Below are 26,529 nucleotides of genomic sequence, written 5' to 3'. Positions count from 1 at the left end.
TGAAATGTGTTGATTTTTATTCAAAAGTTACTGTCTCCAGACAAGTACAAATCAGAAAACAGAGTGACTGAAAGAGGATGGGATAATAGACAACAACTTAGAGTGTAGGCAAGAGTGCAGAAAAAAATAAAAACACAGAAATGGCCAAAAGGAAGGGGGAAAAAAAAATTAAATTTGTATATATACACATGATCTAATAAGAATTTATACCAATGTAGTGGTAAGTAACAAACAATAAACAGTACTTTTTCCTTAAAAGAATTTTCTTTTTTACTTACATAAAATAATTAGGCAAAACACATATAGGCTGTTCATCTACTTTATCACATTACATCTGACCACCTCATGTTTCATGTTCTAAGAAGCCAATTATCCACCTTTAAACATGACTGATCCTCTGACATGGAAGATTACTGTGAGAGAAGGTGACCTTCACAAGCATGTTTAAGGCTTAAGCATGGAATGACTACAAAATAAAAACCTCAGTAGACAAAACATTTCATCAAAACTTGTGTGTGACAAATATATGTCAAAATCTAAGCTTTGTCTAGCTGCCACAGCGCTGCTGAATAACTTTCATTTTCAGTATTGTCTGAATGACTACCGTTCACTTTTAACATTTGAAATTTTAAGTATTTTGTGACAGGACTTTTCATGTTGAGAAAACCTTAAAGCTGAATTTCACAAGTCTTTTCATTAGTTTTATCCAAACTAATTTACATGTAGGAAAAAAGGTAGAAACCCGAAGACATTATCAAGACAAAAAGAAAAAAAAAAAAAAAACAAAAACATAAAAATACAAATTTAAAAATCTTCCTTGATGCATGGCTTCACATGCTTTCATTTTTTTTTTTTGTTTTACTTACACATTTCTCAAACTTTGTGACTGAAGGTTGAAAAGTTGAAAATAAGAAAACCAAAAGCACATATATAAAATCAGCACCGATTCATATATAACTTTTATTTAAAATGTAGAGATACCCATTTCAACATTATGCTGCTGGATTTTAAGAGAAGAAGATGTGTAATTCTTTAACCGAGCTGCTTTCTGCCAGAGCCCACACAGTGGCACTACTGGGATAAAAATCTGCTCATTGTTGGGGGGGGTGGACACATTTCTCAAGTAGATGGTGGTTAAGGAGTGGTCCAAATCTTAGGGTAAGCTCTAGGACTTACTGCTTAACAGTGTGGAGCGTTCAGTGGACTCTGGGAATCTTCACAGCATAAAGGGATCATGACTGATTCTACGTGACATCTCACCATCTTAACCACCAGTGGTTATCAGGACCTCAAATCAGGCCCCTCAACACGGAAAAAAACTTAAGAGATAGAGGGAGAAGAAAAAAAAAAAAACTAAGAAAAAAAAAAGCACAGAAACATAAAGACCTCCATCCACTTGGCTAACACAGTACAAGCAAGCTACTACAGTCTGTTTATAAATTACTACTTCACACCTGGTAACTTACTACAATTGTAAAAAGGGTTAGACATAAACAAAAAATGTTTCTTAAGTTAAACACACCAATTCATCCCGTTTTTAAAAAAAAAAAAAGAAAAAGGAAAAAAAAAAAAGCTATCATGGATTTTTCTTCAGACATGTCTCATTTCTAATAGGTTTGGAAGTGGCCTGTTACACTATTTCTGAACAGGAAGAGCTTACCCAAGATTATAAAAGTAAATATTTGAAACAAAGTCCTCTCTGAGCAAGCAACACTGAGTGTGGGTTGTCATTGGTCCACGTGGAGTACAAGCCAGAATTTTTTTTGTTTTGTTTTTTCTTACAGAAAACACTTCTGTTTTCACCTCTAAAATTCTCTTTAAATACAAAGCGCCTCTTCTGTTATCCCAGCGTCAAAGTCATCTGGATATTAGCTTAAAACATGGACACCCCAAGGACCTAGAAGACACAAAAACATGCTTTAATAATCAGTTTTACATTTAATATGAAAGAAATTGGTAGGAATATGACATGCTGACATTGACAAACACAAAAACTCTCTCTTGCCTATGACCATGTAAGTCCTAGTATGAAAATATACATGAATAATGAGCTAGTCTAATACACAATTTATTATATTGCCACTATTTGCTTCTGCAAATGTATGAAATAAAAAGGTTTGACTTTTTTATTATCATCTATGAGATCTATCAAGTTAATGTGATGCACCACAATTAAGTTAAGAATACTTCTGGTCATGTCAAGGTGGTTGCATCATTATAGCAGTTGCTGCCAAGGTATCGAAAAAGTAATCTACCTGATTATTTAAAATTAAAATACAGTCCAAAAAACTATTTTGTCTGATTGTTACATTTTATTTTGTCTGATTTTAGACAATCATTTACTTTTTTGTAATTCAGTAATTCACAGTGGAATTTTTTTTTGATTTGAAGCAGACTTGTTCTGCACTGGGGAGCAGTGGGTTGTTTTAAGTGGCAAAAGCTGAGTATCTAAGTGTGCTGTGTGTTTCTTTTCTCAGAAAAAGCTTAATGGAACAAGACACATTTGTGTTTGCTGAAGCAAAAACAGTTTTCTGCTTTGACAATGAAATTATTTAAAGTTGACACAAAAGGAGGAGGAGCCCTGCATTTCAAAGTCCAGTATAGGGACAACCCTAAGGCAAATCCCCAGAGTTTCTTAAGGTTGGGACATGTTGAAACAAGAATTTAAGGATGGCAGTACATTCTGAAATAAATAAAATTTGGTATGTTTACACAGGCAAAAATGGTAGCTTTGCAAACAATATGAGATGTTGCATTTGGCTGCAGTGCATGCAGGCTGGTCAGCTGAACTTGTCTAAATGTTTTGCACAGCCTCATTGAGTGCCCCAAATACAACATGCTTGCAAGTGGTCCAAGTGATGTGACTGGTTGCAAGCCATCTAAACTCGATTTACTTCCATAGAGTTATACTAATTTTGGTGCAAGTCTGTTTACTTTGAGGAAATCACAAGTTGTGTCAGCTCTCACTGTGCCTCACAAGCTTCTCCAGCTGGCCATTACACAAACACACCTGGAGTCTTCATGAGTATATTGGTATTTGTTTATAGCACTACATATAACAGCAGTCTAAGGACAAATCTGAATTTAGAGTACGCCATCAGCCTTGAGGTAGTCAACATACAAGGTGAAACAAATCTAAGTGACAGAGTGTAGCTGCTCCTTACCGATTCGTCCATGATAGAAGCAGGGTCAAAGTAGTCTGGCTTGAGCTCGGACCTCTCACGACGGTTCTTAGAAGGTGGCTGGAAGAGAAAGACAAGTGTGTTTAGAGCAGATACTCCAACAACCTTTCCTGCTCTAACAGCTGTTTTGGAAAACAACCAATGAATATTTGAGCAATCTTTGCCCATACTAAATGGGGCTGAATGATACTGAAAAACACAAAAACAAAAAACAAAAGAGAAAAAAAAAAAAAACCCAGCAAAAAACAAAACAACATTGTGACATTACGGATTTCTGCAATACTCATTACGTAAAAAAACAAAAAGATATATAATTTTAGTAGATATTTGCAGCATTAAACTGCTGCAGCTCAATTTGAATAGAATTTATCACATATACAACGAATGGTACGAATTTAGAGAAACTAGGGCAGTTTTTCAATTTTCTGGTTGATTCAACATGACATTTGGAGCCTTTCTCAAAGTGTACAGCACTAGCATAAGCATCCAAAATAGACATTTGTCTTGGATAAAATTTAGTTCTGGCTTTACACTCATCATACGTGGTTCTGTGGTGTTGGCGTAAATGGTCAAATAAATTAGTCATGTTGCTTCGTGTTGTACCAACAGTTGGAAGGCACTGTTGACAGAGTACATCTTTCATCATCTTTTAAAAAACCAAAAGCCAGATATATCCTTCCCCACAGCCACAATTATTTTGGTTGATTTCTTTTGTCTTCTTTGCTCATTTTGAAGTTACAAACAAAGATCAACCCGAGCTGCTCGTTGCATGCTAAATCAATTTTTCTTAAAATAACTGACTGGTTATTCCACATGCGGGCAGAGTATGCATGCAAAACCAGTAAAAGAAATTGAATTAAATCAGGATATATTATGGTCTTAGAGCTTAACTAACCGAGTTAGCTTTTTCATTAGTAATAAAAATCAAACTCGATGGAAAAACTTTGAAAGGGGCTGGTAAATACTGGAAACAGTTTGGCCACATAAAAAAAAAAAAAAAAAAAGACTACAGTATTTTTCTAGGGATGCTCAGATTAATGATCTGCCTTCACTGACATTGATAAATGACTTGATTAGTAGTCTTAAAAACTCACCAGTCAGAAAGTTTTTTGTTTTAAATCAAAAAATAGAAAAAATAAAAATAAATAAATAAAAGAAAAGTCTCCACCACACTGGTTTCTAAGGCAGTCTAAGGTTTTTTGTGATGCAGGCAGGCAGGATCTTTGGGCTGCTACTTCTTAGCTGGCAGCCTGAGATTTGTTTTTGACACAGAGTTTTGAGGTTTTTACATTTTTGTCCTCTGAGTATCTCAGAATTAAAACAGATTTCGAGCAACTGTTTCTTGCTGCATGACATTGCTTCCAGTATTGCAACTGTAAAATAAATCCGACCACGATGAGTCTCCAGATTAACATCTGGCCTTACTGTCCTAAGACCAGATGTTACATCAGTAGAAACAACAGCAACTAATGTTGCCTCCTAATGGGAATTTTACGACGTGTCTAAAAGAGATATAAAAATGCCTGTTAGCTATGTAATTTGATCTTCTGAGACAGTCAGATTTTTCAGTGAGGCATGCAGACGAGAAAGATCTAAGCAGGACACTGAAGGTGGTAAGGATGCAACTGACAATTTTGGAAGGGGTAACGAAATACAAATCATAGTAGGACATCCCTATATTGGGTTTGTGTAAAAATCCAAACATGATTTAAAGAATACTGTATTTTGGATTCAGTATAAATTCATAAACACTTAATTCAGTGACATTTGTATCTTACCAGATCAATGTCCATGGTGTCAAAGTCCATGCCTTCATTGAGGTCATCCATACGACCCTCAGACGACATCATCACATCCTCCACAATTGGCTCTTCGTCTTCCTCCATAAGCCCAGTGCCGCGACGACTACAAAAACAAACCATTATATAATTATAGAAACATACTTTTGACGAAATTTTCACAGGCACCACTATGTGCAGGTGTGGGTGTGTCTTACATAGCATGCTGCAGATTGGTCCTGAGCTTGGCATAGTTCATGGCTCTTTCCTGCTGCTGGCGTGCCTCTTCTTGCTGTCTCTGAGCCAGCATCCACGTCACCTGGGAACTAAATGCACAAGAGCGCATTAATTAGCAATGTTTTTAATCCATATGTGTTTGGTGATTTAACTGGAGGTACCAGGAGGATGTCAAATACAACTATATAGCTGGCCCACTGGACCTGCACCTATGAAAAGTCAGCTTGGATGAATAAACTAGTCAGTCACTATCCCAGTAGGGCCAACACTTGGCAGGCTGTTAAGTACAAGCATTTTGCTACCATTTGCCCTCAAAATTAATAGCACGCAAATGGGAAATTACACTGAACCCTGTCCTAATGCATTTTGGCTCATATTCCATATCTCTGATCCCATTCTCAGAGAATAAGTGATCCACTGAACTGAATGATGGGCCTGGATATGGGCCTAGATATATTTATAAAATATTATGGTAGCAAAGCATTAGGATGCAAGGAAATTACAGATAATTAATTAAAAGAAATGGCCATCAAAGAGTTTCTGAATTGCTGGGGCAACACAGCAAATGATGAGGAGAAAAGTTAATGTGGGACTGTGGAATTTAAGAGCGTAAAAATATTCCTTGATGGTGTGCACCGTGAAGCTGAAAGATTGATTGAAATATCCACTTTAATTATGCCCCCCTAAGGGAACTTGTTTTTATATACATAAAATAAAAGAGTGAACACTAATGACATAAATTAACACTGATCTGTTTTAGGTCTCAACAACTTTCATGTCAAACATTTGTCTGAAGATGTTTTGCTTTCTGTGGCCTGGCCAAGTAAGGTTTTGCACTGAAATAAAAAAAAAATAAATAAAAAAAAATAAAAAAATATGGTGAAACTTAAAAACACATTGTTTGCATGTTATGAGGTGGACTTAAATTTTCTACAGTGGCGTTGCTTTCATTTAAACTTTAAACAACTACATCATTACATCTCAGGAATGCAACAGTCAGGCCTGCATACTTGTAATCCATGGGTGTCTGGTGGTGCTGAGGCGTCTGTGGATGGTGCTGTGGGTGTTGGTGAGACTGCTGCTGGTCGTGAGGGAGGGGGTAAACCCCCATGAAGCTGTCATCACGGCCCCTCTTAGGGTCTCGCATGGCAGTGGAGGTGAGGTGGGGGGACGGCAACATGACTGGGGTCTGCATGCTCTGCTGCCACACCTCGCTGCTGCTGCTCTCCTCTGGAAAGGAAGGGCCAAAGTGTCAGACAAACTTGCAACAAACATGCACCTGCTTGTTTTAGGCGCCCAACATTTCACTCAAGTTACCACAGTTCCTCCTAAATCCCTTAACTATGAACAATGTTAAGTTTCAAAACATAAAAAATAAACACTTAGGACTGTTATTGGGTACTATAGCAAAACCAACGAATAACTTTACGCTAATGCTGGGGTTTTCATATCTTATCCATTTTGAAGAGATGTCGGGATGCCGGTATAGTATTTTTGAATTCAAATTTGTTATATTCTCCAAGGATGTGGAATACAGTACTGGGTGGAAATGCTCACTGTATCCAGAGGTCTGTCCTCACACAGAAGGTGGAGTTTGTGATTCACGGATAAGGAAAATAAATTGAATTAAGTGAAATTAAGACAACTAAAAAAAGGGGACACAACTAGGCCTGTCACAATTATTACATGACCGTGATTATTTGAGAAACCGGATCATTTTGCATAATTGTTAGATTCCATAATCAAGGGAAGTTTTGCAGTTGATTATTTATTATTATTTACATGCTGATATTTAGTCATATTTGCTTCTATTCTTAATATATTATATTTAATCCAGGTCTACTAATTGGATTAATTACAATCATATTTTATTTGTTTGTTACCTGTAATGCAAAATAAAGAAATACATGCATCTACTAATCTACAAGAGGAATTGGTGTGAGATATGTGGATATAGCTAGGTTTACACTCTGTAACAATTTCTGGATCCTACAGGTGTGTTTCCATCAGCTGTTGAGGCAAATCTACCTGAACGCAAGTTTCCAATGTCAAGAAAAAAAATAAAAATTGAATAAAAGAGCTTGGCTGTCCAGACCTTACTGCTAATGAGCAGGTTATTTTGTTTCATCTCATATGAGACCATATTTCTTGCTTTCCAAAGCAAGATGATGACAGAGTTGCCAATAACCGGTCTCTTGATTTATAGTGTGTATACAGTAGAGTGTCTCCCCTTCGGGCGCAGCAGTGCATTTGACAGCTCTGGGGAAAGTTATGCTGGAGATCATTTACAACCAGTCCTTTGCTGCTTAATTTCAGTATGTTTAGAATTGTTCACCAGATTAGAATTGTTGTGCAATGTAATGGGACCAAACAGCTGATCTGTCATGTAATATTTGCTGCATCATTATTTATTCGACAAACACGTTTCCAGGGCTCTAAGCATGGACAGTTTCTGTGCCTGAAATGTGTTCAGGAAATGAAGAAATTAATGAATTGAAAATGAAATTTATTAGCACAACTGATACAAATAAAACAACTACATTTTTCCTGGAGCTGATGATGGATGTAGCTAACGAGTGAACATAGTGCTGAAAGCAGTTTGTTAAGTTAGCTTTATGTTCCAAAATGCAAATGTTACTTTTTGTTAGTGTTTGTCATGTCTGTTCAGAACATGGTGGTTTATGTTGGTAGTCATTTTTATGCTTTGGGCAGCTTTTTATGGTTTTACCCATTAGTGAGGTGGCTGTTACATTTCATGACACCAGCTATATTTTACTGTGCTTGAAGTGCTTGAGAGCTGCTTATTCTCTCTCATGTTTCACTGCTTTCTGCTGTAGTGTAGCACACTCTGCTGGATAAACTTTGTAGTTACACCAATATATTAACTCATGCTTTTCTTTCTCCCTAATATACTAAAAAGAAAACAGTTTTGGGTAATATCAGATAACACATATGCCGATTCCGATATATCTACAATAGGCCAATATCGGCTGATAATATCAGTTGACTTCTAAATCAGTCAGGCTCTAATAAAAAATGCTTGGATGGAAACATGGCTTTGTGTTTTCCTGTTGCATATCAACTTTTGAAAATAAAATCAAGCGTCCTACATTTATTAACTGTCTTGAGACACTTTTTGGTTACATTTGGAAGGCCTACACAACAGTTTTAGAACAAGCTATTTAAAATAAATCCGCGCACATGTGCAAACTATGTGAAGATGAATATTAACACTTCTTTGCCAATGAGCGCATCGTTTCGATGAGCAGCCAATGAAATTAACATGGATTTAGGTCTAGTTGCAAAGCCAAACACATCAGTACCACTGTGGGGCATAAAATTAACAGAAAAAGACAAGTAAATCATTAATCAATTATTTGTATGACAATTAATCGTCAACTAAAATTTCATGATTGTGACAGCCCTAGACGCAACCCCACCAAACTTAGGATGCAAGGACATAGGGCTCGGCGACATATTGAATATTAATTTATATGCGATATAGCAGATGACCATATCAAAATAAAAAGCCCCTGTTTATGTAACGTTACTACGCCGTCTTCTGCTCTTTGCAGAAGTTGGTCTAGACTGTGGACAGCTAAAGTTAGCTAGTTAACAGCTAACTTTGAGTGATTTTTTACACTATTGACATAATGCATTCCCTAGCCCCTTACCCTAACCATCACAACTAAATGCTTAACCCTAACCATAACCTAATTCTAACCTAACCCTTAAAACCAAGTCTAAACCTTCAAACAGCCCTTTGAAGTCGTGAGGACCAGCAAAAATGTCCTCACTTTCCAAAAATGCCCCCCCTCCACACACACACAGATTTCAGTGACCCTGTGTGATTGGTAAGGAGCAGTTTGACTCTGGACTCTCTCCTACCATCTGCTGTTTAATCTCCTCACCCATCAGATCGGCTAGCTGTGCCAGGCTGGTAGGAACGCATTTGGGTTAATCTGGGCTCCAACTCTGCTTTTGTAAGGTCATTGCTGGGCTGAGCTATAATGTATGTGGTTTTCATGGAGACCTATGCGACCAGTATGCTTGTACGTTTGTTGGTGTTGAGGAGTTTGAACTGATTGATGTTTGTAGTTCACAATAGAAAACTGCTGCTGTCCAGTTTTTAAGCTTTAAAAAATTATGCAACTGCCTGCACCAACGCAACTGCACTAAATTAAAGTCAATGCCCCTTTTTCTCTGAAGTGGAAAAAAATAAAATAAAATAAAACAAGAGCTAAGAAACCACCGTTATTAACCACATTATTAAACATTACAGTGTGCGATACCTTCTGGCAGCTTCCTCTTGGCTGCTGAAGTTCCAGCTGTAGCAGCAGGAGGCTTGATCTTCTTGGAGCGGATGGAGGAGCCTCTGCTGGAGTAGCCACTCATCACCGACATGGTATCGTCATCACCACCAGCCTGCAGAGAATTCCTGTAGGAGATGAGGGGGAGCCAGCAATCCTCTCGCTGCAGTGCCATCTGGAACGTCATGAAGCGCTCCAGGTACATGTGGCTGGGGAGAAGCGGGAGGTCACATAGACAAGATGAATAAAAACTTGTGCATCCATGCATACAGAGGACAAACTATACACACAACCATGTGCACATTCCAACTGGAGGGGGGAAAAAACAAAATAAACCTCACATCAACCACTCATGCATCAGAAACACCAGTTGCACCAGTTGTCACAAACACCTGTTACACTGAGACACTGAAGTCTCCCACCTGTCAGCTCAGCAGAAAACACTTACACAGTCCTCTTGTCTTGTCTCATAAGCTTGGAGGAGAACTCGCTGAGGATGTCCAAGAAAGCCAGGTTGAGGGGAGGGCCTCCTTCTCCCTGGGGACTGGGATCCTTAAATGCAAACTCGATACCATCCCTGAGAGATGCACAGAGACAGACACGAAAAATAACACACTGTGAGTGGAGAAAAATAATGTGTTTCATAGACATAAAACAACAAAAAAAAAAAATTGTTGATCCAAACTGTAGTGAAACTCACAAACATCTAATGAAAAACAACCTGTATTTATTCAAACCAGGGACACTGGTCACATGGTACATGTTTAAAACCAGGCCACAGTCATGCCTTACTTAACTACTTGTTAAAGTTTTAATTTGACTATTTGTCATTTAATGTCTCCTTCAGAATGTTTTTTTAGTAGGGCAGAAAAGCATGTTAACTCTTACAATGAAACCACAAATCTCACTAAAACCAAGGGTATTGTGGTTATCATTATAAAACCTTCATGGGTACTTGATATTAATCAGACTATATGTTGATCATCAAACTGGATTAATGTCGAGTTAAAATGACTTTCACTCACTTTCTGTTCCACCCAACTATACCCAGTAGTCATGTCACATTGTGCTATAACGCTGTGCTATATCACTTTGAAAGTTTAAACATTTTAAATACTAGATGGAAACAAAGCATAATCTTTAGCCTGTCTTTCATTACTCAAAACACCAGTTGCACACCCGGCATATCCCGTTACATAGTGTTCCCATATGTTGGAATCCTGGAACCTGACTGAGACTATAATATAATAATCCACATGAGAGAAACAAAGCTAATGTGACGGGAGTGGGGTATTTACAAATGTGGAGGATTGTGTGCTTAAAAAGAAACAAAATGAATCAATTTATAAAAAGGTCAAGATAGCATGGAAAATATTCTTCCTAGTTTGCCACTGCACCAGTTTTCACAAGCTGCTGGAAATACATGATGATGAAATTACAAATTTTGGATCACACATTTAGCTACATAAGAGCACCATAAGGAACACCTTGCACAGCTCTTTTGATTTGTGTGTGGGTTCCTTACACAGAGTATGTAACAGAGCAGTTTTGTTTTTATAGCACTATTGCTCCTCTGTGTGTTTGAACAGCCTGTTGTTTTTACATGTTAATACTTTCAGTGCATGGGAACAGGCAAAACTGCAACATTTTATCACTTGAGCCTCTCCAAAATCCAGAGGAAAAAATAACATGGCAAGAGGAAACACAGTATTCAAGGAGTAATTTGTCTAACATGACAGTTTCCAGATGCAAGGCCAAAATTGTAACAAGAGCAATGCAACGTAACAAGAGCAGAATGAAGCCTTACTTGTGCAGCATAGCGATGGCATCTCTGGTTTTGACTTGGTCGAGACCGAAGGTTAGAGAAAAACGACGGGCCAACTCTTTGATTCCACAGAATGCAGAGGAGGAGCGATCAAACCCATGACCCAGTTCAGACAGCATTTCATTGAACAGCTAGCAGGAAAAGATATATGTGAAACATTAGATCAACAATCTCTTAAAAAAAAGAAAGAGGGGGAAAAAAAATGGACAAATGGACAGAATTACTAAATAAATGAATGAATGAGCAAGAGTGTGTACACTGACCTGCTGCAGACTGAGGATGAGCGTCTTGGCACATTGAATCTTGTCAATTTGCCGAGTCTTACTCATAGTCTCCTTGATGATGTCACCATAATCATTGTAATACTGTAAAGAAAAGAAAAAAACATTACTGGGACATGTAGAATTATGTCCACATACATGAGCTGATTTACATGTCTAATTTTAAGACAGACAATGCATGAATTCCTGCAATAGCAGATGTTAAAAACCATGTGTTGCTCCTGCATAGTCCTCCTTAGGGCTGGGTATCATTCAACATTTTAGATATCGGTACTGGTACCTTGACTTCGATACTGGTGCCTGAACAATACTTTGTTCGATACCAATTTTATAAAATCAATTTTAACAAAAAGAAAATTCAATACACATTACGGTACAATTAATCATTTCAAAAGGAGGAAGCTATTCAAAGACCTGGGAGCAGCTGAAGAAAGTTTTTACTGTACAGTATATAGTGGGACTATATAAAATATAAATAAATGTCGAAAGGAACAATAATAACAAACAGTATGGCAGTAATAAGCCATTGTAGCATCTAGTCTGCCTAATCCAAAGAAGAAGGGAATGACTGTGTGGGTGATGTACGTTTGTGCAGATAAGCAAATGGCGGTAAAAAATAAATAAATAAATGAATAAAAATACACAGCGACACATAAATACATAAAAACACAGTAAGCCCCGTCTCTGGGCTTAACGTAGTGTTTTTCCCGAATACCTCAATGACGTGTAATGTTAAACAAACCATCACCAGCATTATTAGATCTTGGTACAAGCATGCTGCATGCTTATTGGCGCACTGACGCTGATGAGATTGACTCCTTAGGTATCGAAATTTGGTACCGAATGACAAGGCATTTTTTGATACTTTATAGTTTCAAAGCAATTTGGTCGGTGCCATATCCTGAGTATCGAAGTTCGATACCCAGTCCTAGTACTCCTTATTAAAGATGTACAGTGAGTGGCAAAAGCATTTTTTAAATGATAAAAGTTCAACTTACCCTCATGTACTGTTTGAAGATGTCAGCTCCAGTCTTCATTTCTACCACACAGTAGATAATCAGTTTACAGTAGGCAGCCAGGAGGTTTCTCCTCTTGTGTAGAGCTTCAATCTTTACCGCCTCATCGTCCTGTTGCCCATCTGAGATGATAGGGGGGAAAAAAGAAAAGGAAAGCAGTTCTAAAAGCTGCACATTGGCTGATTTGAAAACCCTTTTACTTGCTCTCCTTGCAAATTGGAACAGAGAAGAAAGTAAATGACTGCTAAAACTGCACATTTGCACCTGTGCTATTTGTGTCATCATCCTGGTCTATGAAGACATGGTTCAGGATGAAGGAGAGCAGTTCGGACTGCAGCGAGTCCTCTGGGGAATAGACCAGAGGCTCCAGGTGTTCCCTGCCTCCGGACACCATCTGGTGGCTGAAGATGAGCAGGAGATCACACAGGATGGTGAATGCCTGTAGGAGGAAAGGGAAGGGGGGAGAACAAAAAGGTTAAAACTCAGTGTTCATAAGTGCAATACAAAAGGACTTCTTGCAAATGAGGTATTAAACTAGGTTTATGAGTATAATTATACAGAGCACCTCATGGATTTTTGAAAATCTGACTTCTTACATCAGTTGTGAGACACAGATGGCTTAGGAAACAAGTTTTATGAAAGACGTTTTCATTACATGAGGCAAATAGAAGGTATGCACTGAAGTCACTTGTTCATGCAATACAACCCTTATTACCAGCACTTTGTGGCCAACTGCGGCTGCAATGAATGGCAGTCAAACCTCCTCTTAAGAATTCAAAGTTTTGATCACTTTGCCTAATTGTTGATGATCTTCCTTTTATACTTCCGTCTCTTGCTTTGCTTTTAAGCAGATTTTACTACTAGTAGACTTTACTTCATGACTTGTTGTTCTTGTGTTTGTGTCACCTGTTCTTTGACGGCTGTGTTGACATTGGTGAGGTAGCGCTGACACATCATACAGAATGCCCTCATCTGCTTCCTCAGGGTAACCAGGTCATCCTGATTCAAGAAACAGAATTCAGACAGTTTTTTTTTTTTTAAACCATCACTCACACCTATCCAGTTCTCTTTAAAACAGTGCAGAATAGGGACGATGAAGTTGGCTTTAGGAGACCTCACCTTCCTGGAGCTGCCCTCAGATGACTTGGCCAGGTGCCACAGGATCACGTAGTGGGTACACTGCAGCGAGTGGATGACTATCTGCTCAGAAGGGAAAACAATCCCACAAGGGTTGATATTTATTAGAATTCACAAATAATTTGTTGAATCATATAACTTCACTTGGTGCGTATGTGTATTTAATAACCTGCTCAGGCATGTCTCCATTCTCTATGCCTGTGTTGAGCAGCTTGAAGTTGCTGGTAAAGAGGTCCCATCCCGACAGGTCATGTGCACTGCAACAGATTTAAGAAGGTCAGTTTCAGACACATGTACACAGAATCATAAGTAAACTGTTGTTGTAACTGTAGAGGGCACAGAAGACGTGAAAGTGGCGACAGATATTAAGTGTATGAGGAAACAGGTACTCTAGACAGAATAAATGTCATACTTGTGAAATGCTGTGATCCTTTTTAGAGTTGACAAAACCTGATAAGCATCATCTTCATCAGCATCTTCACCCTGGAAAGACAAATTGATTCATTGCAAATGAAATATATCTGAAGAGCATCTTCATGTTTCACATTAGCAGTATGTCATCCCTGTAAGGTATATTCTGACTATTCAGAAAAATATAGCCAAATGCAAACAACTCTGAAGACCCACTGCAGCTTTTAATAAACAACTTAATATAATTAAATACATTAATCACAGTCAGAGACAGCAAGTAAGTCTTATTTGCTGGTAAATCAGTTTTAATTTATTGACAATTTGGAGGAGGGTGCCACAAAAAAGGTTTAGGCAACCATACATAAAAACAAAAGGCAAACATGGGGGTGATAATATTAAGCGCTAAAGATGTTGGGTGTAAGAGGATTAGGCCCACTTTACCAAAAGAGCAATGAGTATATATATGCATGTTTAGCAGTGCTGACGTGGGCATTCTGTCACTCTTACCTCTTGTAGAAAATCCTCCAGTAGCCTGTTGAACTTGTCCACCAGCTCATCCAGCAGCTGGGACCGGGCAATGTCCACCCTGTTAAAGATTGTGAACTCTTCATTGCAGAGGGCATGGTAAGTCTTGGAGCAGGCCTCCAAAACTTCAGTGTCTGTGTGCTTCTCCACAATTTCCCTTATCTGACGCAGCAGGGATTCCAGGTGCTTGGAGAGAAAGAGTGAAATCATGTTGTGATAACAGTCAATGAAAAAGATAAACCATTTTGTTATTATGTTATATTAACTGATCCAATTGTTCCTAATTTCATTGGTGTTAAGTTGATAAGAGTCTTACCTTCTCCAGACGACCTGTGGTATAAATTTCCAGGTCAAAGAACTGAGGCAGCTGCAACAAATTAGTCACCTTCTCTGCATCCACAGCGTACTGTAGAACAAACATTCAACATAATGATATTTTCTGATTGATGAATACACACCTGAAGCAAACAGCTCTTGAGGAGTACTTGTTACGAACATAGAATGGATGTAACAAACCTTGGCCAGTAGAGGGGGCAATGCCACAGCAAACAGCTCTGTCATTCTGGTTCTGTCATCCAGCTGAGTCTTCTTCTCTTTAGCTGTCATCACCTGATCACAGATGCAGCAAGTTAGATGCTTGTCCTCAACTAGTTTGCATTCATGCATGCAAAAGGTCTACTCTTCAACATTTTTGTAAAGTTTACTCTTTGACCAGGTTATTTCTGGTTAATTTCAACCTCAGCTATTTATTTATTTTTTAATTATTGCCATGTGCAAATTTGTCACTTTTATGGAGATTGATGTAGCTCCACTTCACCATGTTCCCAGTGGCAGGCTTTTACTGTGTTTTATGGATAGATTTACTAAAGTAAAACCAAGAACATGTCTTAACATTATTCTTCTAAACCTGATTCTTGAAGACAGGCCCCAGTAGTGCAGCTTTCAAATATACATTTAAAAAGGCCAAAAAAGTGTCTGTTCAGCACTGTAACATCTACATCATAATGTCTATTAGCCTTGGAGACAAACCCCTTTTAATGTTAAGGTTATACGGGTTGTAATGTCAGATTTTGTAAATACAACAGTCCAGATGTAAAATAGCTACAGATCAACCTTCAACTGGTAATAACAAGCAGAATATCTGAAAATGTTTTGCAGGCTCAGTTATCTCAAACCTGATTTCCAAAGTGCGTCAAAACAAGCACAAAACATTGCAGCACATTCACCAATATCACCATGTAATGTATTCAAAAATTAAAATTATTTCTCTAATACACTCCCCAAATGCAATTAACCATGACTAGAAAACAATCCTTTTATCTTTGAAAATGTCTTAAATGTTGCAAAACACAGCTGTCAGACAAAGCAAAGAAGAAAACAAAGGTTGAAAAACAAATCAAATACACTACTAGCATTTATAATGGTTGGATCAGTTATTTTAAAGACATTAACTGTGCAAGTGCTGCTAGAAGGATATGTTTGTGTTCATCTTGCACTGACCCAGCTCTAAAGTTAAGTAAGTGATCAATGTTCAACACAGTCGTCATCATGGCAATCCCAGGACTGTCAGGCCCATGTTAGAAAAAACAATTATCCTTTAAATGAGGGTATATGCAGGAATCCTGAAGTTAAATGTAACTCCTTTTAAGACCTCATCCACACTTTGAGTTGAATGACTTGAGTGACTAACCCAATGCAAGGTTTATTAGAAAGAGTAATATCAGTAAAACATGAGAGCTACAAACACAATCTTGTTCCCTATAACACACACACACACACACTCTCTTTTGTGTGTATGTTATGGCACAATTAAAGGAATTAGAGGTCAAGACTTTCCCTACATGTACTTGTATAACCAGTATTTTACCAATAAACTTTGATAAAAAGGAAACTTTGGTGAGCTTCATGTAGGAGCTCCCTCTTGACCTCTTCTGTCCATGCTAACAACAAGCTGTTCTTTAAAGTATGGGTCTAAACTGAATCAGACTATGTACCCGTTTTTTTTCTTTTCCACAGGCAAACGTCTTGGCTATTTTTGAATCTGGGAACATCGCTTGAAAAGCGATTTTAGCATACAACCTCTTGGACAAATATACATATTGAAAACAAGCAACAAAATGTAATACCTTAGAAAATGGCGCGTAAGGCTTTTTAATACTTATAAATACTTTAAAGGGCCTTAGTTGTTGCTAAATTGATTTATCAACTTTAACTACTTTTTGAGACCCTGCAAACACCCAGTCCACTATTGAAAATGTTTTAGCCACTCTTACCCTCTTCCCTGTGCCTCTTCCAACAGGTGGGTGGCATTCAGCAGCCTGGCGTACAGTGCACAGCATGATTTCAATCAAGGCTGTCTCTTGTCTGTCTGTAAGAGCTGCAAAAAACACAAAACAATTAGCATGATCCATGTCAGTTTGTGCTCTGAACCATATACAAGCAACGTAGGCTGCGAGAAACCAGTGCCATACCTTCCTCTCCTGGCAATGGGTCATCTAGCAATAAGCTGATCATACACTCCCAATCCTTCAGTAGCTCTGCACCGCATTCCCAGAGGGAGTCCACTAGGTAGGCTGCATGCTCATGGAGCTAAGGAGAGAGATGTTCACACAAATGAAGGATAGGTGATTCAATTGCTTAATTACTGTCAATAAAGACAGAAATTGTAGCCTATGTGTGACAGTAAAGGAAAAAAGCCTGATAATATACCTCACTCTCCAGGAAGAAGAAGACAGTGGTCTTAATGAGGTTGGCGTTGGGGCTTTGTCTACCTCTCCTCTTGGGGGCACCTTCCTCCTCTGGTTCCCGCTGGCTGAACAATCTTTGAGGAATATTAATCATTAGTGTATCACACAAAAGCAACCACTTCATAATCCTCTATTTCTTAGAAGTAGCAAGGGGCGTGGAAAATTAAAACTCATAAGCTAAGCTGAGAACTGACTGACTTGTAAAATGAAACTTTCAACAGACGGGTCATGGAACAACTTTACAATCTTGACTTCTGAGTTTCAACTGGAGTTAACTGTGAAGGTGAACATGAGAAAAACTTAGTGAATCAAAAGCTACAAAGTTTAGTTTGTATGCACACAGAAGTACTGAATGTGCTTTTCAAGTAGTCTCATATAAACATTCTTAAAGAGTAACTTAACATCGGACTAAAAAGCAGTGTTTTGCTGCCCTCTCTGGTTGAAAGTTTCAAGCCTGTTTTGCCTCTGATCGCACCCAGCACCACTGTTGTGGTCAGATGTGTGCTCTGTTGAACCTGTAATTACACCCAACAGTGACGGGTCCTGTGACCCCACCTGTATTGTACTGCAGCAAGGTAAAAAGTTAAACTACCGGAGGTCAGCAAAGACAAGACTTTCATGTGTCCTTGAAAACTATGGTGAATCCTTTATTCTTTCTCCTCCTTCCCCAACCTGCCTCTACATACATTTTCCTGAACTCTACGCTTCTCTGTTCAGTGATAAACATTGATTTGACTCCTGTTCAGTGATATGTGTGATTTATGCCTGACATACTTTTTAAAGAGGAATTCTCCAGCTGCAATGGCAACAGGCCTGTGTGCTGAGTAGACCAAGTGATAGACACTCTCACAGTCCTCAGGGGTCAACACCTCATCTGTACTACTGCAGAGACAAACACAAAGAGTAAGTCAACTTAAGTTCCAAAGTAGTAGCAAGTAGCAGTGTGCTCTGTTGAACCTGTATTTATACTATATTATACTCTATATTTATGATTCTGGGCACACTTGTACTTGATGTATTTCATGAAAAATGTGTACAAGGGCTTGCCCTTGATGTACAGACTATGTCCCACAGATACGTGGTAAACAACATGGAAGTCGGGACAACAACAGAACTTACTTCAAGACTAGAGTGAGTAGTTTAATTGCTTGTACTGCAACGTCGTACTCTTTGTCAAGAGTCATGGAGACAATACGGTCCTGTGCAAAGAGAGAGGGGACATATTTAATGAGTTATTTGGCTAAAATGATTGATTTGATTATTAAGTCATATTCTGTCACTTCAATCACAAATGTATCCATAGAACATCAGCTCAATGTTTGTTGCTGTATAAGAGTGTGAAACAATGAAGTTGGAGCTGTTGTGTTGAAGATGTCCAGCAGGTGGTGCTGACCTTGAAGCGACTGGTGAAGAGTTCCAGTCTTGCATTGAGTTCTCTGTTGTAGTAGAGACCCTGCAGAGCTGTCAGACACTTCAGACGTACCTCGCCTTGCTGGAATAGAGAATTAGAAAACAGTCATTTACTGCATAGTTGCAGTAAGCAGCAGCAATCAGTAATTTTTTCTACTTATATAAACTATATTTACTGATAGATACATATATATTTAGATAGATAAGAGTTTGACCAAGATGAAAAAGGTTTCTCAACTGATCACAATTGAAAATAAAGGTTTGTTTTATACTGTATTTTCAAAAATAAGTAAAACACCAGCATTAAACACCAGAAAACACTAATAACAAATAAGAAATTAACTAATATGTTTTTAAAGTAATTTGTGTTTGTCTATTAGACCTATCAATCAATGCTGGACTAACAGCAGGTTTCAATCCTGTGTTCAGAAATTTCATGGCTACACTTTGCAGTTGAGTCACTGATTGTGCCTTTAACAGCCCTGCATATCTACACAGGTGTTTTCAGTTATTCTGACTGATTAGACATCTGCTCAGATTGAAGCGCACTGCTAAGAACTGGGAATTATGTGACATCACCAAACTTCATAATAAAAATAATAAAATTGATAAGTTATCCTACACTTAATGGTGCAACAAAACTAACAGGAGAGTGAGAAAGATGTCAAAACTCCTGTATTGGTGGATCATGGGTGTGTAGGGGCTTTAAAGGTCCAGTATGTAACATTTAGGAGGAGCTATTGGCAGAAATGGAATATAATATTTAGAATTATTAGTTTTCATTAGTGTATAATCACCTGAAAATATGAACCGTTGTGTTTTCATTACCTTAGAATGAGCCGTTTTTATCTACACAGGGAGCGGGTCTCCTTCCACGGAGGCCGTCATGTTGCACCGCCATGTTTCTACAGTAGACTAGAACTGACAAACCAATCACTGGCTCAAGATTGGGCCTTTTTTTTTGCGAGTTTTGCGGCCACACAAGTTTCTACTACACGCTTGGAATGGGAGGGTGAGACGAGCAGTATTCAAATGGTTGCAAACTGCAATTTCACCGCTAGATACCACTAAATCCTACACACTGGATCTTTAAAGAAACTACAAAAAAAAAAAGAGAGAAAAAAAAAGAGCTAAAGAAACCTTCCTGGGACCCACCTTATCATGCATCGTCCATCCCACATACTTCAGATAGCTGTCGTTGAGGAAGGCATCGCTATAGAGTTTCATCCACACTCCAATCTCTTCTATACAGATTGCCCTGATTTCTGCTATCGAATCACTGTTAAAACATTATATCATTATTTGTTCAACAGAATACAAGAAGTTTTCTATAGCAGCATCAAAAACCATATTTTAATAATAGATGTCCATTATGTGAAACCATACCGATATCGGTGAACAAACACTCCTTTGAATATCGCATTCATCATGTTTTCAATCTCGTCCTGATTTTCTTGGAGCTGAAATGGAGAGCAGAACAAAACACATGAACACATTTATTTGGTCAAACATAAAGCCTAACTGACTAGAATGCTACAGTAAGAGGTGACCAGGAGGCATTGTTAACATAACAAGACATGTGTGACAGCTAACTATGCCACCATGCTATGGTGTGGAGGCACAGTGAACCAACAGATGGATGCCCGGTGGTGCCTGCTGTTATATAACCTAATAAACTGACAATGCTAGCTGAATAACACTCAGCACTAACACAGTCACTGCAGAGGTGTTGCAGTTCTAAAAATGGAACAGATTTATGACCAAAAGCTAGAGTAGTTCACAATTATTTACTCTTACACACATTACTTTGACTGGTTAGCTAACGTTGCAGGGTGGCTGTGTGCAGGTGTCTTTCATGATTTGCCTGAACAAAATGGCATGTAGGAGGATGTAGCGTGCAGGTTGGGCAATGTTTAAATTTTATCAATTCTGATTTCAGTAATAGTTCTTATTGAATTCTGGCTCAAAGTCTAGGCATAGGAATTGAGTACAAAAAGAGAGGCTGCCATAGGGCTGAGTGCAAGGCCCCAGCCCTGGAACATATCTCCAGCAGTAGAGCAACAACAACCTCTCTGTTGCAACGTTAGTACGAGTGAAACCCACCGTCTTCCATAACTCTGTACGGATGTTTATTTTACATAACCAAAGAGCAGTGCATACATATCACAGTGAAAGCACACTACATTCAGCGTCTGTTGTTGCAACTTTCTGACAAAGTTATGCAAAACTTTTCTCTAGTTTGGAGCATGCCACATTGGCTAGTGAACCTGATAAACCACTACTCAAAATCCACCTGCATCTCACCAGAATTTGCTGACAATCTACAACCCAGTCAGAATTTGAATCATTCAATGTATACGTATGTCTAAATGCAAAAGACATGCGTTTAGGCCAGAAGTGTTTTAAAACAAAGACAGCAAATTGTCATGTGGCCATTCACTTACCTCTTTGCGTTTCTGCAGGAGCAGCTCCAGCCTGTCATTAGCCCTTTTGGCCACAATTTTATTCCTCTCTGCCTCATACTGGCGCTGGGTGTTGTCCATGTTGATACTCAGATTTAGAGCTACATTCACCAGAGCTGTCATCAGCTTCATGGCTGCCAAAAACACAACAAGTAACATCAATAAAAAAAAAAAGGAACCACACATAAATACTAACTCTTTAATGTAATAATTAATAATTGGCTGCCAACACCATGTGTGTGAGTTTACCTGACTTGCCACTGTCTATAGTGTCAATGTTGGGCAACATAAACTAGTCCCTGGATAAAATGTAATCTTTCAGTAACCTAGTTACACCACAGATCAAATCAAAATACACGACAGACCAAATCAAAGGCCGATGAAATATGGGAAATTAGAAAACTATTTGTTTGTAATTGGGAGAAAATTATTTCAAATTTGCTATCCCTTTAATTTAACTAATTAGACCTCGGCTGGAACTATGTTGGAAATTAATTATACAGGGTCAACAAACTCCACAAATCGGTCCACTTTTAGCTGCATCCAGTATACACTTAACCTCACCTAAGCGCAGTAAGAAATCATTATTAAACAGGGTACCATCTAAAATAGATCTGCACCAACGGACCCGCTCCAATCTGGTAGTCAAGATCAGTGCAGACACCAAAACAAACAACAAAAGCATGTTACAGTTTAACACTGACAGTTAAGGACAAAGATGGTTTCTTAGACAGAACAATACATGAATGTTTTGTGGTCACACCACACACCTGCTCAATTATGACTGTTGTAAAATTAAAATAAATTATATGGGCTGTGTCTTCCGCATGCCTCAGGTTCTGTGCCCCCAGATCCCTCCAAGCTGGCTACTTTTCCCACCCAGCTAACAACGCTGTATATAGCATAGAACACGTCAATTACTGCAGTTCAGCACTGACATTCAAATGTACGTCTCTCTCTCTCACACACACACACACACACACACACACACACACACACACACACACAGTTCATCTTACCTGCCAGTGTTGAGGTGTGTCTGAAGGCTCGGACTTGGGAGTCTGATAGTCCGGTGAGAAGGGAGATGACTGTGTCCATCATGTACTCATCATAGATGATACTATATTGACACTGGCGCACTAGCACCGAAATGAATTCACAAAAGCTTGATTTGAACTTCTTCCACTGGGGTCCTGCTATAGTTAGAGGGTAGTCACCACTGTCCTACAGAGGCCACAGAGGGAAGAACATCAGAAATTGCAATTAGAATTTGTTGTTATCGCTATCCTGCAAGAACTTAGCAAGTTTCAATGTCCTTGGCAAATAAAAGAATTCTAAATTTGATATTTAATCTAAAATGGCACTTTGGAGGTTTATGGTTAATATGGTAATGATTATACTGGAAAAACTGAAGTTACCTCATCGAATTCCTCTGTCATTCGTCGGATGATCTCAGAGTTCTGCATGTTGCGGAACATTTCTCCGCTGACCACACCTGATAGACACAGAGGGGTTAGATAGAAGACAGTTTACTAAATGGTCAAGAAGACCAACCAACTCAGGGAGAAGAGAGTACCGAATATGTTTGAGTGGTTCTGTAGGACACACAGATTCAAATGTTTTCCTCAATACGTTTAAAAAGGGCCAATCATGGAATAGGATCACTTAAACAGACACACACATACCTTTACATCCCGAGCACTGGATGAAGAAATTGATGAGATCTAGTAGTGCAACATCTCTGTCATGTTTATAAGACTCAATCCAGTCATCAACGACAGACTGCAGGAAAATAGGGATAGACAAAATCAGAAATCAATTAAGAATGCAGACAATTAGTTTTTTCATATGACTGAAAAAGATTTTTTCAATGTGGCAGTCTAAAGGACCTGGTCATTCATACCTGCATTGCACTCCTGCCCAGCTTCACCACCTCAAACAGCATCATGTTTTCCATGCCATTCTCCTGGTGGTGGCCATTTATCCGGCCTGCTCCCTTCCCTCCTTTGCCTTTCTCCCCAGCTGCCTTCTTCCCCTTCTTCCCACCCTGGAATAGAATAGATGACCATGAGGAATAATTAAGTGTGAGAACCTTTGCAGAGATTAAGAGAAAAATTAGCTAGCTATAACTGAAAGAGACAATATTGTGTTATTTGACCAGGATGTCCTGATCCAGGACAAGGGCAGAGAGCCATTTGTGCTTTCTATACCTTTCCTTTAGCTGAGATTGTACTCCTTCCATCGAGATCCTCAGAGAAGTCTGTGTCTGAAGAGAATCGGGTGTCTGTATCCCTGATAGACAGAAGCAAACATTAGAATGAAAATTTATATCAACCTTAAAATTAAAGGGGAAGCAATCACTTACTGAGTATAGGAGAACTCTGATGGTATTTCTGGTGCTGCTATCATTTCTGTAACATCTTCTGGATAACTTCAACTTATGACTGGCTTGAGATCCTCAGAAAATACAAGACAGGAGAAGTTGCATGTGACCTAGAATGTGAAACAGAGTAATTTAGAGAACTACACATACTTAGTACACATTTCAACATAGCAGAAACAATAAATGCTGCAAAAGCAAACATAAAATATGTATATGTTCACATAAATCACATCCTCGGTAGTGAGCAAATGTTTCTTTGATGCCTTTCAGAGAGAGAGAAAAAAAACAAACGTTTCACATGGTAACAGGGGGCGGACAGAAATGCTCCTGTCACACTCAGCTGTCTAGCCATTGGCTCCCTCTCTTTCTCTGCTACCCTTGGTTTACAGACAACGTCACAAGGACCATTGGAGTGTCTTCCTCAATTGCCAAATATGGAACTGCCCTATCCGCCCCATACATATTTCAGCCAATCAAAAGACAGTATCAACATCAACAAGATACTGCAGGCCACAGAGAAAAACTATGGCATGGTTGTGATGTGTAAATTAGTGGCACATACATCAAAGGGGAAAGCAGAAGAAACTTTTGAAATTAGTATTCTTACTTTGTCTTAATTCAGAAACTAAATTTAAATGTCTCTTTAGCAGTCAGGGGAGTCAATAAAAGCACTCTGGGGACAACTGTTCAGTCTTGAAAAGGCAAACTTAAACTCCACCCATCATATACCCGCTCTGGGTGCAGTAGGTGCGTCTTTCAGTCCTAGTACATGCAGTGATGACATACAAGTGTGTCATTCTTAAATTATAATAGAATTTAAGAGAAGTGAGTAGACTTTCAAGAAAGATATAAAGCTGATGTAACGATAGTCACGGGATTCTCTCTTTCATTATCCTGCAAAGGATGGCCCACATTTGCCAAATTGGGGATTTTGCCAAGCACACATTTTATGAATATACAATGATCGACGTAAAATTCCCCACACCTTCAAAACAGTCAGCGTAGACCCATGCACTATGTACGGGGTAACGTTAGTTACGACTTAGTGACTTTAAACTTAACTGGGACATTTATTGGTTTAAGAATCTGATAACGTGCCTATTTCCTTGATAGTGAGGGGATACTGCATGACAAGATGACGGGATTCTATGGGTGTAAAATCTAGACTGAAAAAGTGGCGCCAAATCTCATAGAGTATCTCATAAACGTGTTAGTGTCAAACGAGACTAGATGATCTTAGATAAAACGAAATAGTGAAATCCAATAGTGTGGATTCCTGCAAGTCAACTATGCCACAAACTACCGGCTCAGTTCTCTCCAACGACGCCGGCACGGCTACGCTCTTCGTCGGCTCCTGTCAAAATTGACGCCGGTGCGCTGCTAGTGCTAACGCCACTAGCTAAGCAACCGAGGATTTTGGCGTCTTTCCCCCAGCGTCAGCTAGTTGAAATTTGATAAAGTAAGCATGCACTACTCAGTGCGAGCAAACTGCGATTTGCCGAACAAGAAGGGCGACAGACTTGTACAATGCATTATCGTTGGATATCGAGAACATGTCAGCATTTACTAACGCTATCGTACTTGGACCATAATAACAAAACAACGCAAGCCCTACTGTACTAGCGCATGCTAATATTGGCTAGTACACAATAACGCTACTCACCAATGTTTCCAAGGACAGTAACTGCATTCTGTCTACCCACCAGCCGTGTCCAGTGCTTGCCCGAAGATAAAGCAAATAATCAAAACAGATATGCTGTAATTAATGAGCTGATAATAACTCCCACTAGTTAGCTATGCTAACAGCTACTGCTAACGTTACCTAAAAAAACATCACGTCCTTGCGTCCTCCATCTTGCCTCGGGAGTTCCAGTACCGTATTGCATAAGCAACAAACACTTTGTTTACAAATATATAAAGTGCAACTAAGTCGCTTGAAACAATAGAACGTTTCTTTCGGCTGCGAACTAAATATTTTGCGTTACTGTGCCAAAAAACCAGTTCGTTAGCTTGCTAACAACCGAAGTAGCCATGTACCGCGAGCTAGCGAAGCGACTTGGTTCAGGCAGACATCCGCGCTCTGGGCTCATCTACAGCTAGCCTGGCTAGCGAGACGGCTAGCAAAATACAAATCAACTAACTTCCAGATAGCTCTCCGCCATTTTACAGCTAACTTACCTTGTTGTGAAATGTAATCCCGGCAGAATCGCAACTTTTAGTATTCGTATAAAGCCTCCGTCTGAATTCCACTACAATTCTGTAAAAAGAGTTTAAAAGTCGCGGTCAGAGGCGGTTTCGGACGTTCTCTCACCCCGCTTGCTCCGTAGTTCGGTTTGTTGTTTCGACGACCTGGGAGGAGGAAATCCTGGTGCAGAGCTACCACCTAGCGGCCACAATACCCGTATTAGATACACCGTTGATGAGCTGACATCTAGCGGTCACTGACAAGTACTACATCTTAAGACTGCTGCTTCTGTGTTTTGTCTTCTCTTACGAGCTGTTGTGGGAAACGCCAGAAACAAAATCAAGTCCAGAAGTCTGAACTATTTCGGTAAATACAGACTTAAATCTATCTCACTTTCATTTGTTTCGAACAAGGGGGTAAGAAAAGAGAATTTCTATACAGAGTTCATTACCACCAAGGTTCAGCTTCCTTCCATTGTTTGAGATATAACCTATCACTAAAATTAGTTCATTTGAACCCTTTTGTGACACAGGGAATTAAATCCATCTTTATATATTTTAATCTATTAATCTATGAAGAGTGACAAATGCAGAGAATTAATCTAATATTGCCTGTAAGCTGCTGCCATATTTTTGTAATT

The 26,529-nt window shown here is 38.9% G+C and overlaps 1 protein-coding gene across 3 annotated transcripts; it reads right to left on the bottom strand.

Moving 5' to 3' along the window:
- stag2b (stromal antigen 2b) lies at positions 1-26,140 on the bottom strand. 3 transcript variants are annotated; one of them, XM_044206082.1, is made up of 34 exons: positions 26,016-26,140; positions 23,687-23,814; positions 23,532-23,613; positions 23,225-23,368; positions 23,007-23,103; positions 22,740-22,816; positions 22,341-22,545; positions 21,304-21,455; positions 20,246-20,319; positions 20,015-20,138; positions 18,843-18,941; positions 18,569-18,648; positions 18,224-18,331; positions 17,412-17,523; positions 17,174-17,291; positions 16,976-17,079; positions 15,219-15,311; positions 15,019-15,108; positions 14,685-14,888; positions 14,179-14,249; positions 13,936-14,023; positions 13,749-13,829; positions 13,536-13,628; positions 12,894-13,068; positions 12,612-12,751; positions 11,596-11,697; positions 11,315-11,463; positions 9,956-10,084; positions 9,490-9,716; positions 6,208-6,427; positions 5,179-5,286; positions 4,961-5,087; positions 3,165-3,242; positions 1-1,897 (listed from the first exon to the last, which is right to left on the bottom strand). In XM_044206082.1, exons 2-34 carry the CDS (start codon positions 23,728-23,730, stop codon positions 1,874-1,876), a joined length of 3,819 nt encoding a protein of 1,272 aa, XP_044062017.1. In that variant the 5' UTR covers positions 23,731-23,814; positions 26,016-26,140; the 3' UTR covers positions 1-1,873. The 3 variants fall into 3 exon arrangements, with proteins under 3 accessions (XP_044062017.1, XP_044062015.1, XP_044062016.1); XM_044206080.1 differs by having other exon boundaries at positions 25,883-26,089; XM_044206081.1 differs by lacking the exon at positions 26,016-26,140 and adding an exon at positions 25,368-25,778.
- Between the last annotated feature and the right edge of the window lie 389 nt (positions 26,141-26,529).

Source organism: Siniperca chuatsi, linkage group LG8 (assembly GCF_020085105.1).
Source record: "Siniperca chuatsi isolate FFG_IHB_CAS linkage group LG8, ASM2008510v1, whole genome shotgun sequence".
NCBI classification, from domain to species: domain Eukaryota; kingdom Metazoa; phylum Chordata; class Actinopteri; order Centrarchiformes; family Sinipercidae; genus Siniperca; species Siniperca chuatsi.
This window is presented reverse-complemented; position numbering and strand designations above follow the sequence as displayed.

Coding starts and splice junctions, on each gene's coding strand:
- stag2b (XM_044206082.1), bottom strand. CDS start 23,730: ATGATAGCAGCACCAGAAATACCATCAGAGTTCTCCTATACTCA. Junction 13,830..13,935: donor ATGGAGACATGCCTGAGCAG/GTTATTAAATAC, acceptor CCTTCTGAGCAG/ATAGTCATCCACTCGCTGCA. Junction 11,698..12,611: donor TCTTCAAACAGTACATGAGG/GTAAGTTGAACT, acceptor TTTTCTTTACAG/TATTACAATGATTATGGTGA.